The 16,215-nt window shown below is 47.6% G+C and overlaps 1 protein-coding gene across 3 annotated transcripts in view; it reads left to right on the top strand.

Moving 5' to 3' along the window:
* FIP1L1 (factor interacting with PAPOLA and CPSF1) overlaps positions 1-16,215 on the top strand; it is a 708,522-nt gene that overhangs the window by 642,814 nt on the left and 49,493 nt on the right. For all 3 annotated transcript variants that reach the window (XM_069631658.1, XM_069631656.1, XM_069631657.1), the window contains one exon: positions 9,333-9,558. In XM_069631658.1, the coding sequence (XP_069487759.1) occupies positions 9,333-9,558 (226 nt within the window). The remainder of the gene's footprint in view (positions 1-9,332; positions 9,559-16,215) is intronic.

The following is a 16,215-nucleotide window of genomic DNA, read 5'->3' as shown; positions in this document are numbered from 1 at the left end:
TTCTTCCCGTCGCCTTCGTCGCCGGCTGAGAGGACTTTGCACTCGCTGGATGTGGCTAGAGCGCTGAAGTTCTACGTGGACCGCACGAAGTGTTTTCGGAAGACGTCACAACTCTTTGTGAACTTTGGACCTGTCAATCAGGGGAAGGCTCTCTCGAAGGCTTCCATTTCCAGATGGCTCTCCGGCTGTATCATGTACTGTCATCGGTTTGCAAACCGACCGCTGCCTGGCTGTCCGAGAGCCCATTCCACCAGAGCGATCACAGCTACCACAGCGTTCCTTTCTGGTGGGCCCCTGCTGGACATATGTAGGGCTGCTACGTGGAGGTCGACGCACACCTTCACGAAATTCTACTGCGTCGATCGGGATTCCAGGGAGGAGTCCAGGGTCGGCCAAGCAGTGCTGCGCAACCTGTTCGCCTAAGGTGAGCCTGGTGAGGAGGTAAGATGCTTAATGTTGAGTTTGATGTGATGCTTAATGTTGAGCCTTTGCCACCTCCCGTGGTTGTGCATGTGTGTACTGCTATGTATTCTTTATTCATGAGCATGTGAATCCATGCCAGACCCCATGCTGGAGAAGGAACAAGTTACTTACCTGTAACTGTTGTTCTCCAGCATGGGTCTGGCATGGATTCACATGCGAACCCTCCCGCCTACCCCTCTGCGGCTCTTCACTTGGTCATACTGCCACTTCACGTGCTTCCAAATCTGAAGATGGCTGCCAGATGCGGTGCTTAGGTAGAGGGCAGTCATTGGCTGTGGTCAGTATGACGCAGAGACCAGTGATTGGTTACTACTACAAAAGACAGATCAGAAACAAAACTGAAACTGGTTTTTTCTTTACCGAGGATTCCCAGCCTGACGACGGGGAATATTCATGAGCATGTGAATCCATGCCAGACTCATGCTGGAGAACAACAGTTACAGGTAAGTAACTTGTTCCTTCTCCCACTTATACGCAAAAACCTGGAACAACATCCCGAAAGAAATAAGAAACACCAAAGACCACCTACAATTCAGAAAATTACTAAAATCCTGGCTTCAACATCACAGACTCAAACTGAAAAACCAATCGGGGAAACGCAACGAAAAGGATGACAAATCTAGGACGACAATGACAACATCTAGAACCGAATAAAGATACTTTTACTACAACGAGAGACGACACCAAGTCTAATAGGACACAAGCTACACCCATGCGGACATAATCTACCATCCCTAGTCAACTCCCAGTGAACAGCCTTCACCCACTCGATAAATGCTACTATAGATCATACCTGTATAAAGTTGGGTGAACGTTAGCACTTGTCACACTAAGTAAGCTGAGGATATTGGCAGGGGCATGGTCCGAAGAGAGTTGTGAATGAAGGCAGACACCGCCACTGGACATAATTGCATACGTTTGCATTGCCACACTCCAAAGGGGGTAGGAGCAGTAACATGAATGAGCAACCAAATAAGATGATGAATGCTAAGCAGCCCCAACAGATGGAGGGAGTAAGCCCGGGTTTACCGATGCCGCCCTCCTAATAGACTAGATTGGGTGTGCTTTCTGGGCTAGACTGCAAGGACGCACAAACGCCTGCCTGCCCCACACACAAAAAGGGCCGCATAGGCGGCCTGTACCCAACTTGGGAAAAGTTATGCATATGAACGGATGCCATATGGGAAAGGGATCGTGAGTGTCGTACAGCCCCTGATCTGGACGGAGACACCCACACACCCCACCTAATTTGAAATACGTAAATCTTAGCACCTCACTTCAAGACAGCAATGGCAATTAATCAACCCAATAACAACCTCACCCTCTGCATACACCTCTCAAATTCTAATCAAAAACCACCACAACAGCACACAGCGTCTTCCAACAGTATAACACCCAAAGCCCAGCCAACGGCATTCCGGGCTGAGGCCGCTAACAGCACATCACTGCTCTCTTGCACTTCTCCAGCTCATCCCACTAACTCTGACCCCTCCCTTTTTTTCCAGAGCCGCAAGGGGACCAATCCGTTGGTGATAGTATGTGGTACAAATATCCTTAAATTAACGTACTTGCATGCTGCTACTTTTCCTGGCACCCCCTGACACTCTATGGCCCCAGGGTTTATAACACCAATTCTGACAGTCTCAAGTATGGCATGCTGAACACACGCTCGCTGCGCATTTCCATGACCTTGTGTCCACCTATCAGTTTGACTTTCTCCTACGTATTGAAACCTGTTTTCAGGAATCCTCTGGTTCTTCTATTGCCCAGGTTTTGGCCCCAAAGGCTACAGTTTGGTTCATGTTGATCGCGTTGCCGCTATCCTCGTTTCTTGAATCGTCTAGTTTCTTTGATCCCTTTCAGTCTGGCTTCCGTCCCAGAAGGGGAACGGAATCTGTCCTTAATTCTGTAATGGACAATCGCTCCCGGCTAGTTGATCAGAGCGGGGTGGGAGCGGTACTGCTGTTGGATCTGTCAGCTGCGCTTGACACGGTTGACCCTCACCCTCCTGGCTCGGCTTTCCGATGCTGGCATTTCAGGTCAAGTACTTGATTGATTCCAAGCTTTTTTGTCTATTCGGACCCAGTCAGTATCTTTGCCCCCTTTCTGCTCTCTTCCTGGGCTGCTCTCATGTGGAGTCCCCCAGGGATCGGCTCTCTCTCCCATTCTTTTCAATATGTATATCCGTCCCCTTCTGCTTCTTATCTTGTCGCATGGGTTCAGATATTACTCTTATGCCAATGATATGCAGATTTTGGTCCGGCTGGATCTCACAAGAGCAGACACTGTGACTGGGCTAAGGAGTTGTCTGGAAGACCTCAGCGCCTGCATGGCGGCCAACTGGCTGAAGCTCAATGGATCCAAAACAGAGGTGCTGGTGTTGGGCACCTCCAGCCCCCTGTCTTTTTGGACCCATGAGTTTTGGCTAGTCTCACTAGGTACCTGCCCTATGTAAAAAAAAATGTGGGTTTCACGTTATCCTCTCTATCCATGATACCCCAAGTGGGTGCTGTATGCAAGTCTGGACACTTTAAATTGTGCATATTACATAAGGTACTCCCTTTTGTCCCGACCAAATACCACACACCTGTGGTTGCTGCTCTAGTGCTGAGCACCACGGACTACTGTAACTCTCTTTACTTAGGTCAGCCAGGCAACCTTACTAACTGCCTCCAACTGCTTCAAAATGCAGCTGCCCATGCAGTGATTCGTCCCCCTTTTCGAGCCCACATGACCCCATCGCTTGGGCAACTGCAATGGCTACCTATCGAGAAGTGCATTCTTTTTAAATCTTGTGTGGTGCACCGTGCCTTTTATAAGCGGGGCACAGAATACATCAAGGCTAAATTTCCCTGTCATGCGCCGTCTCGTCCTCTGCGTACTCAGTCTGCTCTATTGATCTCTATCCCCCCGAGTGAGACTCTCTCTCTCATTGGCGGCCGTGCCTTTTCTGTGATTGCTGCAAAAACCTGGAACAGTCTTCCACTGTCGCTTCGTTCTGTCGACAATCTGTCTTTCCGCCGAGCCCTAAAGACTTCTCTGTATTAGGTCCTCCTGACTGCTGCTGCCTCCTGCTCTACCTAGCGCCAAGATACCTCCGGGTGTATGTGCGCTTTAGGAATATACATAACACAAAGATTTCTAACACATTGTGCAAGACTTTTACTTGCCTGCAAGAAGTGCTTCAGTTCACCTTGACTTTCGCTAACTTAACATTGGCTGGCCTGGCTCCCTGAATGACTCTTCTCTCTTCTGTTTGTGTTTTGCCTACCTTCCAGGAAAGGGGTAACTGGCTTTGCATTGGGGGGTTATTGAAAGTACTTAACTGGTTAAGAATAATTGTGTAAATACTTGTAAACTCTTTTCTTTGACACTCCTCTCAAGAATATTCTAAATGCAACAGTGATATATGAATGTCAACAGCACCCTAACTATTGAAGTGACCTGAGTGTAGGAAGTGTCTGTATGCCATCCCAAATTGTTATTTGCTGATTTAAAAAACTAAGTATTTTTTAAGTGCATTTGTGTGTTGCTTTATCTTGCTCGCTTCTGAAGACAGATGGCTTACCCTAACTGACTGTTAAAATAAATGAATAATGGTTTAATCAAGAAACCTTGTGTGTAAGAGTTTATTTGAATACTTGTCACTGTGAATCTCTGTGTCACTCCCCTACAGTTCACATTAACCCCTCTTGAGATAATCCTGGCTACTGGCCACACTTCCAACTTATGTAGTACAGACTTATACCAAAGTCTGGGTTCCTATTGCCAGTAGGTCAGGGTTGTTGTAGTGCACTCAAAGGGTACTGCAAACAATATTGCCGAACAGCGTTTAATCTCAGTAGCCAGGAAGGCAGTCAGAAGTCACATAGGGTCCGGGCCCCAGCACAGGGACCCACGGTGGAGACCAAATCTCAGATCCAAAGGATTCAAAGTAGGGGAGTGGTCCGCCCCAACTCCTCTCACAGTTAGTGCAAGGATCTCAACAGAGTGCCCCCTCTAACCCCCCCTTCTGAAGCGATCATGGGACAGACAGGACCAGGTCCCACTGAGTAGGATGTGTGGATCCTCCAGACCCGCCTGGGAGCCAGGTGGCTGGGAGGATGAAGAATGGCCAGATGGGACTCCAGGTTCCCGAGTTCGCCCAGGCCCCCTGCTGCACTAGTTGTGAGAGTGTGCCAGAGTCTGCGGACCAGGACCCACTCCCACTGCGCTAAAGAAGCAGTCGTCCGAGCAGCCACAAGTGGGAGGATCCAAAGAGTGTGTGTGGGATTTTGCCCCACTGCAGTTATAGTTACAGGATAGCGGCAATAGGCGGAGGATCTCACTGTCTCGAGCCACAGAAATGGATCTGGGTGTGATATAGGGTGCCCTATCAGGAGGGGGCCCTGTAGAGTATAAGGCCGTTTCAGGCAGCACACGAATTCAAGAGGGGGTCCAGAGATAAACCCAGACAGGCAGTGCTGCTCATTGGGCCGGCTCTCGGCGGATCTGAGATCCAGCATCGGATATGGAGCCGGATCTCGGGATCCGGCCAGAGTCAGCCGCGCAAGACCATGAACCGCGACAGAATAGATTAAAAAAAAGCGTAGGGCAGGCGACTGTGGCGCCAAGCCCCCTCAGGGCGCCATTAGCCCCCTGCCAGCCAGCACTGGGGAGTCTTTCAAAGGCTCCCCCAAGCTGGGAGAAGGCGCGGCAGGTGCCCTTTTCTTATTAAATGCACCCGGCTCACATGAGCACCCCCTTCGCACACTCAATGGGATCCTGGGCGGGTCTGAATTGAAACAGTGAAAGATCTGCCATAATGTGCATATGTGTGGATATCACCGGACGCAACAAGGATTTAAGTTAGCCTTTGATTCTTGAAGTTAAAAAGTGTGTGATGTGCATTCCATTGGTTCGCATTTCCACTATGACTGCTTTCTTTGCAAAGCCTACACTGAGTCGCTTCTACCGACTCTGCATTTTGGCAGATGGGGCACAGCAAAAGAAAACCTTGTTCCCAAGTCACAAGATTTATTAATAGGCTGTGAAGCTGGGATTTGAACCCAGTCAATTAGCTTGCTCTGGCTGGTAAAAATATTCATTAAAACATGCCCGCATGGCATGAGTTAACGCGCAAGGAAGACTGCTCTACATAAATACTGTGTGAGGCTCCTAAAAGTGCGCAGGGAAGGCAGGGCGCCAATTCGGCCAGGGTGCTGCTGCTGCTGCGAAGGCATTGCCTTTTAGCGCAGCTTTGGCACTGGTGAGTAATGCACAATTCTCGCTACATGTACAACTGATGGTACATGTAAAGTATTCCAGCATTGCTGGATGTCCACTACGAGCACCGCCCCCCCTCTAGACCACGCCCCTCGGGCACAGCCCATCACCAAACTCCTCGCCTACCCCTGTGTTGTGGGATCCCCCACCACATTCTTTCCATTTCCACCACTGCAGACAGGCAGGGACCCCCACAATCCTGCAGGTCCAGAGTTGAGCGATGATCAAGTTGGGCTGCCGTCAGAATGGTAGTGGAGGAGGTGGTTGGCAGGGTGCAGGGGGAGTAATCTTCCTGCGATCCTGGCACCCAGCTGCTATTTTTGGTGTAGACCTCGCCAGGCCACACTGACATCCATTCGGGAGGGAAGGGGAGGAGAGAACGGGGGTTGGAAGCCCGCTCCCGGGCCCCCACCGCTTACCTTCTGCGTCATGGTCCCCTGCACTTAAGGATTCACTTGCTTGCCCGAAGCGACGTGATGGTGGCCGTTGGGAGTGTTACTGGGCGCACCGAGCACCCGTGCGATTTACACACGACTCGAGTCAGCCTTTAGAATGAGTCGCCCAGGCTGGGTGTAGCCCTGCTGTAATGCTGTGCGTGGTACTCTGATAGTCTGGCCCCTGCAGCGTTGCTTGGGTGCGGGGCACATCAGGTCCAGAGCTTCACTTCAGCCTTAGTACGCTCTGATTCCTCCTTACAAGGTCCCAACTGCTTCTGTTTTCCGGAGCCGCAGCTCGGCTTGGCAGGGGGGTATCTGTGCTCCCTGGGGTTGCTGGGCGATTATACTGCAAAATAGTCTGTATTGAATTAACAGCAGCAGCATGCCTTCAATATTTTCTGCTCACTGTTATCCCTCAATTCGTAAGGAGTGCATATTCGCCCCCTCATCTGCAGCTCCACGGAGCTCGCACTCTCTCTCCGAAGCTCCAGTAAGTAGCCTCCATTTTCCTTCCTGCCAGGCCGCACACAAACTACCTTCAACAACGATGTGGGAAGGGTGCACGAACCCTAAGATTTCAGGCATTCAGCGCCCCGTCCCTTCCTCGCTCCAATCATCATTTATGCAGGGGCTCCTACGATGCCATAGCACTCGCGACAAGTCACGCCCCCTAGATTTACCATTTCTATGAAATCTTACTGAACACTAAGATCAATTTCACCTTACTATTCTTGGGAACAGTGGTTCACCCAAGAAAATGTATTTAAACCTAAGTGAAATCCAAGGGTTTCCCAGTGGCACTGCACTGAGGGTGCTGTGTGTCACTATACAACAAGCAGATGCCTACAGAGTTTGTCAGACTATACCAGATCTGGTATAAAGGCATGAGAGAGGGAGAAAAAGGTCCCACTCACTCAGGAGTTAAGGCTTAAACGTCCCAAGTCCAGCAAAAAAGCTGTGGGTCTCTGAGGTGGGAGGAATTAGCACAGTAATATACATTCTCCAGAACAGCGGGTGCGTGTTCTCATTTCCTTTGGCCAAAGTCTTTGCGTGTGCATTTCCCCCGTACCGTTGATCAGGAGAACAATCCAAATGATCCAGAGATACACTTGTAAAATTTTCTTAGTGTCACCGTACTGGCCTAGACCAACATGGCTCTCGGACCTCCTCCACATATCGACGGATAAAAGAATCCACCTGGGAGCCCAGGCAGATCTCCTGTCACAGAGCAACGGTGCAATTCTGCATCACGACCCACCCTCCCTCAAGCTGTCAGCGTGGCTCCTGATCACTCCGAATTCGGCCACCTAGACATACCGCAGGAATGTCAACATATACTAGCCTCAGATAGGACCCCCTCCACTAACAGCTTGTGCAACCAAAAGTGAAAAAGGTTTTGCACATAGTGTTCACAACAGCCCAACCTGCAACCACTATACAAACACAACAGGTCCTTCCATACCTGCAAAAGATAAGAGGAAGGTCACCCTATCTCCTCAAAAGTACACCTGGCAGCAGCCCTCTACAGCGACGGGCTGCTCAAACATTTTCTAAAGGAACTTTTCCACTCCTTTCACCCATAGAAATGGATACCACTGGTGTGGAGCCTAAACATGGTCCCAGCAGGCCTCACAAAACCTCCCTTTGAGCCCCTCTATTCAGCTCACATCTAGTTTTTTGGATGCTGGCTTTCCTGGTCGCTATTACTTCCTCCATACGGGTCTCAGAGCTACAAGCATTGCTGGTGGACCCCTCCATACCATAGGTTTGCAAGCGACAAAGTGATCCTCTCCACCAGTCCCCACTTCATCCACAAAATCGCAATTATCACGTTGCCTACTTTCTTCCAAAATGCCACTACCCCTGCGGAGAGGGCATTACACTCCCTGCACGTCAAAGGGCGTTGAAATATTGCCTGGACCGGACCAAATCCTTCAGAACAGCAAAACGGCTCTATCGCTTTCGGACCTTCAAGCAAGGGGAAAGCTATCACAAAGCAGGGTATCGCAAGGTGGGATATCCTCTACGATCTCGTCACCCAAAGGTCAACAGGCCACTGCAGACTACAACCAGGGCAAATGCCACAAGGGCTGCTGAGGCCTCGGTAGCGCTGTGGTCTTGCGTGCTCATCAAAGACATTTGTCAGGCAGCAACGTGAGCAGGGCCTCACACCTTTGCAAGGCACCACTGCCTGCAGCAGCACGCAGAGGATGTGCAGTTCTTCAATGGCTGTTCCAGTAAGGTAAACCCTGCAGCTTCCAGGGTTATCGCTACGTATAAATGCTTCTTTCATGGGCATAGAATCAGGGGTTGTGATCTGTTTGCCTGTCTCCTGTAATGTATACTGCTATAAAAATGTATTCACAGCATATGAATCTATGAAAAGATCCAATGATGTTGAAGGGAGTAGTTTCTTACGTGTAACTCAATTTCTCCAGTGTTGGTATCTTTCATAGATTCACATGCGCCCTCCAGCCTTCCACTCCAGGCAAACTACCTCTGTATGTTTTATTCCTCCTACAAGAGTGGTTAAAATATGAGGGGAAGCTGCTGGGGTGGAGTTAAACACTCGACATCCTATTGGTAGGAACCAAAAGCACCCACAACGATGTGGGCAGGACACTCACGGTTTCAGACGTTTTTCCTTAGGAAAGGTATTAAAATATAAGTAACCAGGGATTCCCAACCTGAATATTCACAGCATGTGAATCTATGAAAGATACCAACACTGGAGAAATGGAATTGCAGTTAAGAAACTACTCCCATATTAATTCTAAATGGGAGTTCTGTACCGAATCAGAGGTAAGCCTGAAACCGTGGTGCGTCTGGGGCTCTCTGGGCGTGGGCTTGGAGATCCTTAATTTGGTCCATCAACTCAAGGCTTGGAATTGCCAACAGAATGTTGCTATGTCATAGACTCATGAATATCAAAATATGAGAAGGTAAAGTGTTCCTTATAGTAAACAATCATGCGCTCTAGTGGGTATTTTCAACTTGCTGCGTAAACATCTAAAATCAGCAGTTTGAATGATTTGTCTATTTTCTCGCATTTCCTGTGCATAATGGATACATTTGGCAATTACTGTGCATGTGAACATACAAATAATATTTTGAAACTTTCTTAATGATGCCTTTTTTTCTCTTTAGTTTCATTTCCTCACCTTTCTGGCTCTGTTCCTCCATGGGCAAACATGGTGGATTCCAGCAAACAGTGGGATTATTATCCAAGAAGAGAGAAAGAAAGAGAAAGAGAGCGTGAACGTGACCGAGAAAGGGATCGCGATCGTGACAGGGAACGTGAGCGCACAAGAGAGAGGGATAGAGAAAGGGAGAGGGATCGGGACCATAGTCCGGGCGGAGGTGTATATAACAGGTGAGTGAAAAATACAAACTACTTTTGTTCTCTAGTTAGAGCTTCAGCAATATGACAACTGTGGAATAGACCTATTACAGAAATATTTAAAAGCTTTGTCACAAAAGCTGTTAGGCAAGATTGTATGCAGTACCCTGTGGGAGACTGCACCAGCCTTGTCCTCTTGGCAATAGTTAATCCAACCTTTGGTATAAGCATGTACTACACAAGTTGGTAGAGTTACTTAGCAGCTAGGATTAACTCAAGAGGGGCAATATGAGCCGTAGGGTTGCAACAGAGTTTCACAGTGACAGTTATTCAAATAAACACTCAAGGTTTCTTGATTAAACAATGATGTATTAAAAAGTCAGTTTGAATAAGCCTTCTTTAGAAGGGAGCAAGTATGTAACACAAAAATATACTCATACACACACTCAGATTCAATAAATCAATAGACACCCATTTGGGATGGCACACAGACACTTCCTACACCCTGAGCTGACTTCAATAACTAGGACACTGTGGCCATTGATATATCACTGGTACATTTTGAGCAATACTGAGTTTAGTGTCAAAAGGAAAAGGTTCGGGAATAAAACAGTGGTTCACAAATATTCTTAAGCGGGTAAGTACTTTGTGAACCCCCATTCCCCTCGTCCCCCCAATGTAATGTACCCCTTTCCCAGCTACACAAGTTATAGAATGTGTGACTTTTTGGAAGGATAGTTAAAGCACAAAGTCAGAGGTTAGAAGAGTCTTTCAGGGAGCCAGGACAGCCAATGTCAATTGAGCAAAAGTCCAGGGGAGCTGAAGCACTTCCTGAAAGTAAGTAAAAAGTCTTGCACAATGTTTTAGAAATCTTTGTAAAAAATGAAATCACTGTTGGGGGCACAAGCTGGGAGGCTTGTGAAGGGCACAGCTGCAAGCAACTCTGCAACAGGCAACCAAGGCAAGTCTCAACTGAGAGCTAGCAAGGCTACATGACAAGAGGTAAGTACTTGTTAGTTGACAGTACCTTATATCTGAAGAAATTGGTACCAGCTGGCTTCTGTTCCTGTTGTAGTCTGGCAGATCCTGTTGTTCCTGGGCCTCAGTCGTGGGGACAAGACGGAGGACTTCTGCACTACGATTCAAAGGTCGGTGGCAGCAGTGGGCAAACTTCAGATCAGCTGCACTTCGCGGTTTCAGCTTCTCGCTAATAGCACCACCGCAGTTCTCGGATACCTTATGGGCTTTTCTCCCATCTGGGGTCCAGCACTCTGAGGTGGCTGTGGCTCGGTCAGTCATGCTTCATGGGAGTCCGGAGGATCTTCCTGGAGCTCGGGTCCGACTTAAAGACGACACACTCAATTCTGGTGTTGCTCTCCCTGGCAATCGGTTCCTGCAGCAGCAATGGAAGTACAACCAGCTCCTAGAGGTTTTCCAGATGAGTTCGTCTTGGGGTCGGTTGGACCCACCAACCCAAGGGGAGAAGTCGTCATTTGCAGGGCTTCTCTAGTCAAGGCGAATTCAGAGCTTCAGCACCGCAGCAGAGCCTCACCGGGCAAACCAACAGTCCAGGAGTTGCCGTAAGCGTCTCTTCTAATTCTTCTTTGGATTCCTTCGTCCAGTGGTCGACTCTGCCTTCCAAGCAAAATATCTCGCCTTTTATGCAGGTTTCTCACATTCATTCGCATCCTAGCTGTCACTCACACAGCAGGGTGGCTGTCCTCCGAGTCCTAAAGTCCAGCAAAAAGAGCTGGAGGTCTCTAGGGTAGAGCGGAATTGGCACATTTTTGAGAATTTTCCCTAACAGACCGTTATAAATAAATACATTAAATAAAGTGAGCCCCAGAGAAGGAGGTGGGACCTTCTCTTGTCAAACTTGATCTGTGAATCCCAGAACACTTGTCAGAGGCATGGGCCTTGCCATGTGTCACAACTTGGCAAGGTAAACTATTCAAAAGGCTTTGGTGGACCTGGACAGGTTGCTGTTGGGGAGAATTCTCATTTCTGTGCTAACTTCCTTCAACCTTAGTGACCCCAAGCTCTTGTATTCAGCATAGAGATGCAAACTAACCAACCCTACTAACAATTTCCCTTTCTGCATACACCTCTCAAACTCAAACCAAACACAACCAAAATCTACAGCACAACAAACCGCACAAAGGTCACTACATTGCAACAACAAAACAAAAACACGCATAGTCTTGCACAACATTACACAACGACTACCGGCCGCAAACGCCACAAGCCCAGCCAACGGACCCACCGGGCTGAGGCCGCCAACAGCACATCACTGCTCTCTTGCACTTTTCCTGCCTCCTCCCACTAACTCAACCTCCACTCCTCTTTCAGAGCCGCCAGGGGACCACTCCAGTGGTGATAGTGCGTGGTACAAATGTCCTTTAACATTAACATATTTGGGGCTTGTGATTTCTTCCCTCCTGAGTGGGACCGTTTCTCACTCTATCATGTATTTTTCCTGACTGGGATTTTTATGTTTTCACTGTTTTATGGAGTCTGACAAACTCTGTAGGCATCTGCTTTTGCATGGTGTGACACAGCACCATAGGCGCAGTGCCACCAAGAAGTCCCTTGGACTTCTCCTAATGTTTAATTACATTTTCTTTGGTGAACTACCGTTACCAAGTATAGTAAGATGATCCCTTTCTTACTTACCTTTCTCTTTGAGGGACCAGCCCACACCACCTTATGTGGAATGTTGGGGAGGGGGGTTTACTTAGTAATTCCCTATCCCAGAACTCATGTGACATTTTTTGTTACACTTACATACTTTAAATGGCTGCTGACATTGGTTTAATTTTACTACCAGTGTGCATTTTTACTGCAGGGCGGTATCTGCTGCAGTACAGCACCCATGGCTGACCATTTTCCCAAAATGGCTCCATCTTCTTTTTTTCACATTTTCTGTTTTAGTTTCTTCTTGGCTTTTACTCTGTTGGTTGAAACAGGTTTGAGTCATTTGTGTGTTTTGCCTGTGGCAGGCTTCAACCCTCAAGCCCGCCCAGGCTCCAGTGTGTCTGGAAAGGCAGGAATTGGGGGAGGGTCCCGAAACTTCCCTGTCCTTTGTCTCTAGGTGTGTCTTAGTGAAACCAGTCTTGATTGGCCGGCTGGGTATCCCAAAAGGACAGCCACCATGCTGTGCGATTGACAGCATAGGCTGTGAATGAATGGGAAAACGCATAAAAGGCGAGGTTTTTGGAACTAGAGACAAAAGTCGACCACTGGAGCGGAAAATCCGAAGAAGTTAACTAGACGCCAGAAGCACCCTCCTGGACAACGAGGTGCCTGGTTGAAGCACTGCAGCTGTGCTGACCCCATTTTCATATCGACTGGGAAACCTGTACAGGGCGACTTCTCCTCTTAGACTGGTGGGACCAACTAGCCTCAAGACAAGCTTCCATTTGGCGCAACCGCCGACTTGCTGTGCTTCACCAGAGCTGCAGAAGCCCATTGCCAGGGGTCTTGTGACCATTGCAGGGTGCATCGTCTTGCGAAGTCTGAATCCGTCCAAATCTTTGTGGACATCCAGAGGACCCTATCGAAGCAGGAAATCTTAATTCAGAGTCCCCACACCAGAGTCCAGGACCGAGGGAGAAAGCTTCTTCCAACCAGAGTTTTTGTTCTTCATTGATGCTGAGGAAGAGGTGCCAAAACACTGAAGTGCTGCTGAAACAAAGGAAATCAATTGCTGCAGAGTCCATCTCCCAAGTACTGCCACAGGAGCCCGCCAGGCGTCCTCCCTTTCGTCACCACGACCAAGGTCCAGGAACCAGGGTCTCCCAAGCTGTAGCAAGGAGGAATCCAGCTGGAACTTTTTTCTTCAAATCGAAGGTACTGTGGGGCTTGGGGTTTTCACCTTTTAACCAGAAGTTGTGCTACCCGTCTTGCAAAGTACTTTTTGGAGTTGATCTCCACTCACTTGCACTGGCCTAACAGATTGTGCTTGCGACAAAGTATCTCACTTGAGGTAGTGATTTCTTCTGAACTTACTAACTTTCTCAGGACTGTATCTAAGAAGAAGGGCATCACAACTATTGACTTTGTCCTTTGACTTTGGTTGTCTTGGCTCCCTAAAGGCACTCCTTTGACCCTACTGGCTTTGGCAGTACTTTTTCCCCTGATAGGTTTTAATTATTGACACTATTATTGCTGGGATAAAAGTTTACCTGCCTCCCTTTAGGAGATTGTAATTGTTTTACAAACAGTTGAAGGTATGTTTTAAATCTTCTTCAAACCTTTCCTTCCTTTAACAACTCAATAACTGAATTGGTAACTGAAATAAGTGCAATACTGATCTTTACTGAAGTCACTCTGTGTGCTAAAGAATGCTTATTTAAACCTTTTGTATATAATAAATAAGTTATCCGCACCTTTCAGGGTGCGTGGCAGCTCCGAGCTGCCAGCGTCACTGGAGCGGGGAGGGGCGGAAGCATGGAGGGAGCCTGCGACTGAGCATGCGCAGAGGCCAGGGAAGAAAACAGCAGCTGCCTGGATCCAACGGCGCGGGCAGGATAAAGTAAAGGGGAGGATGGGGGTGCCCCTTCCTGCAAGGTTGGCACACTCCCAAATACACAAACCACTTCAGAAGCGTTAAATGACTCATTATCCATTGATTCCAAAGCCAATCCAAATAACATTTTGTCATCAATGGTAGTGGCACAATTTGAACAACCTCTTCTCACACTACCGCAAATAAGTAATGAAATCCAACTGGTAACAGCAAGAAAGGACCTGTCCAGCCCAAGGCTTAATCTTAGTGACTTGCCTTGCTCCTTCTCTACAACCCCAGCTTGTGACACTGCAACAAGCCCTGAAGAAGAGCGACACAAAAATCTTGTCACCTCTAGGAGAGAAGCAAGCCCAAGTGAAAAACCAAATAGATCATACTAGACGAGGTACCACATGCAACCCCACAAACCAATTTTGATAACAAATTAGAGTTGGAGACAAATGCTGGTGCTGTACCAAATATACCAGGAACATCTCCAGGGATTGTCCACAACTAAGGCTAAAACAAACAGCCTCCCTATCACGAAAGTAAAGGAAAAACTGAAAGAAGACAAAATAGCCAGTAAAACTAAATGAACACAAATTATAGAAAACTCTGGAAAACCGAAACCAAGGTCGGCGAAAAAACCGATAAACATCACTCGGAAAAAATTTCAATAAACTAGTCAAAGAATTTTCAACCCGAGCTATTGAAATATAAGAAATTTTTAGAAGGGATAGAGCCCGATATACTAGACCAGACGTCCGCAAAGCAGGAACCCCAGACTTTACAGGAAAAGCCAGAAAGATCCACAAAAGAAGATATGAACCTTACTCCTGATCCAGTAAGATGGCACTTTGGAAAATCCAGTACTGTGACCAAGCAAGCCCAAAGTGGGCCCCTCAACGAAACTACTACATTAGAGATAAAAAATCTCATAAATCCGATAAGATTAGCTGAGGTTTTCAACCTGACCTCAACCCCAAAAGCAGTGACGAGTATGAAAGAAATCACTCTGCCAAACAAATGAACTCCTTTTTGGGGAAACAAAAGCTCTGGAACTTAAAGTAAAGCTCCCAGAAACTCCAACGCTACAAACAACAAAGGGAAAAATGAACCAACAATGGAGCAACGGGAAGAACATCGCAAATGAATTTGCCGTCCCACCCAACAGCCAGTTGCAAACTCCACTGCGAACCAAAAGATCAATCGAGATGGATCACGCAACAGAAAAACTGTCACCCAATGAAAAACTGGACATTTTTGCAATCATGTCAGAGGTGACAATAGCCCTAGCACCGTTCGGCAAATTATACAAGTCATTACTAGAGACACAAAAAGACTATACGTCCATGACGGCTTTAATGCACTCGAAACTCATACGCTTGGAAGGCTACATAATGGCCAGTGAAGCCTGGAAAACCAACACAAGAGATCAAGGCTCAATGACAGAAAAGGATCAGTGGGGGGACAAACTGATGGACTTAAATCCAATCTTCAAAACAAGAATTGCGTGATAACCACAGGAACTTAAACAAAAGACACCTATGAAGTCCAAGGACCAAGCTAGAAACAAAACAGAAATGTGCCCACATCCCACGGAAGCCGGGCAAAAACCAGCCGGCTCAGAACAAACCGATCAGTCACAAAAACAAGAGCCAGTATCGGCTGGGAAGATCAACACCTTACCAGAGAAAGAATTTCTTTGGAAAAGTAAAAAAAAAAAGAAAGAAATGTTGACCATGTTTCTCGACTATCACCAGACGATACCAGGGCTATGCGACACCAAGATACTGCAACCTTCATTGCCAACGTGATGTATCACAAATGAACCGACTATAGTGCAAGAGGACTCCGATGCTACAACTTGATGGAGATTAGCCAGTACACCCTCGAAGATTCAGAATCGGACTTAATACCCGTGCATGATAGAAAACGAAAAGTGTGTTTCATCGATGATACACCCCCACAGTATGAACCGAGAAGTAAATCTGCTTTAGTGGAGGCAGGCTCTCCCACCTTTAGAACCCTGCAAAAAAAAACGTGATAGCCTAACAAGGCAAGAAGATCGAACCAACAGAAAAAGAACTCTTTGTGAATTGAGGGCAAGCAACGAGAATCGCCCGGAATCAGTCGAGAGACATAGCAGACAGCCCAATTTAAACATAGAGGAACCAAGGGCC

This window comes from Ambystoma mexicanum, chromosome 6q, assembly GCF_040938575.1.
Source record: "Ambystoma mexicanum isolate Mex_15411 chromosome 6q, UKY_AmexF1_1, whole genome shotgun sequence".
NCBI lineage: Eukaryota > Metazoa > Chordata > Amphibia > Caudata > Ambystomatidae > Ambystoma > Ambystoma mexicanum.
Note: the sequence above shows the minus strand (reverse complement) of the source record. Positions and strands in the feature narration are given on the sequence as shown.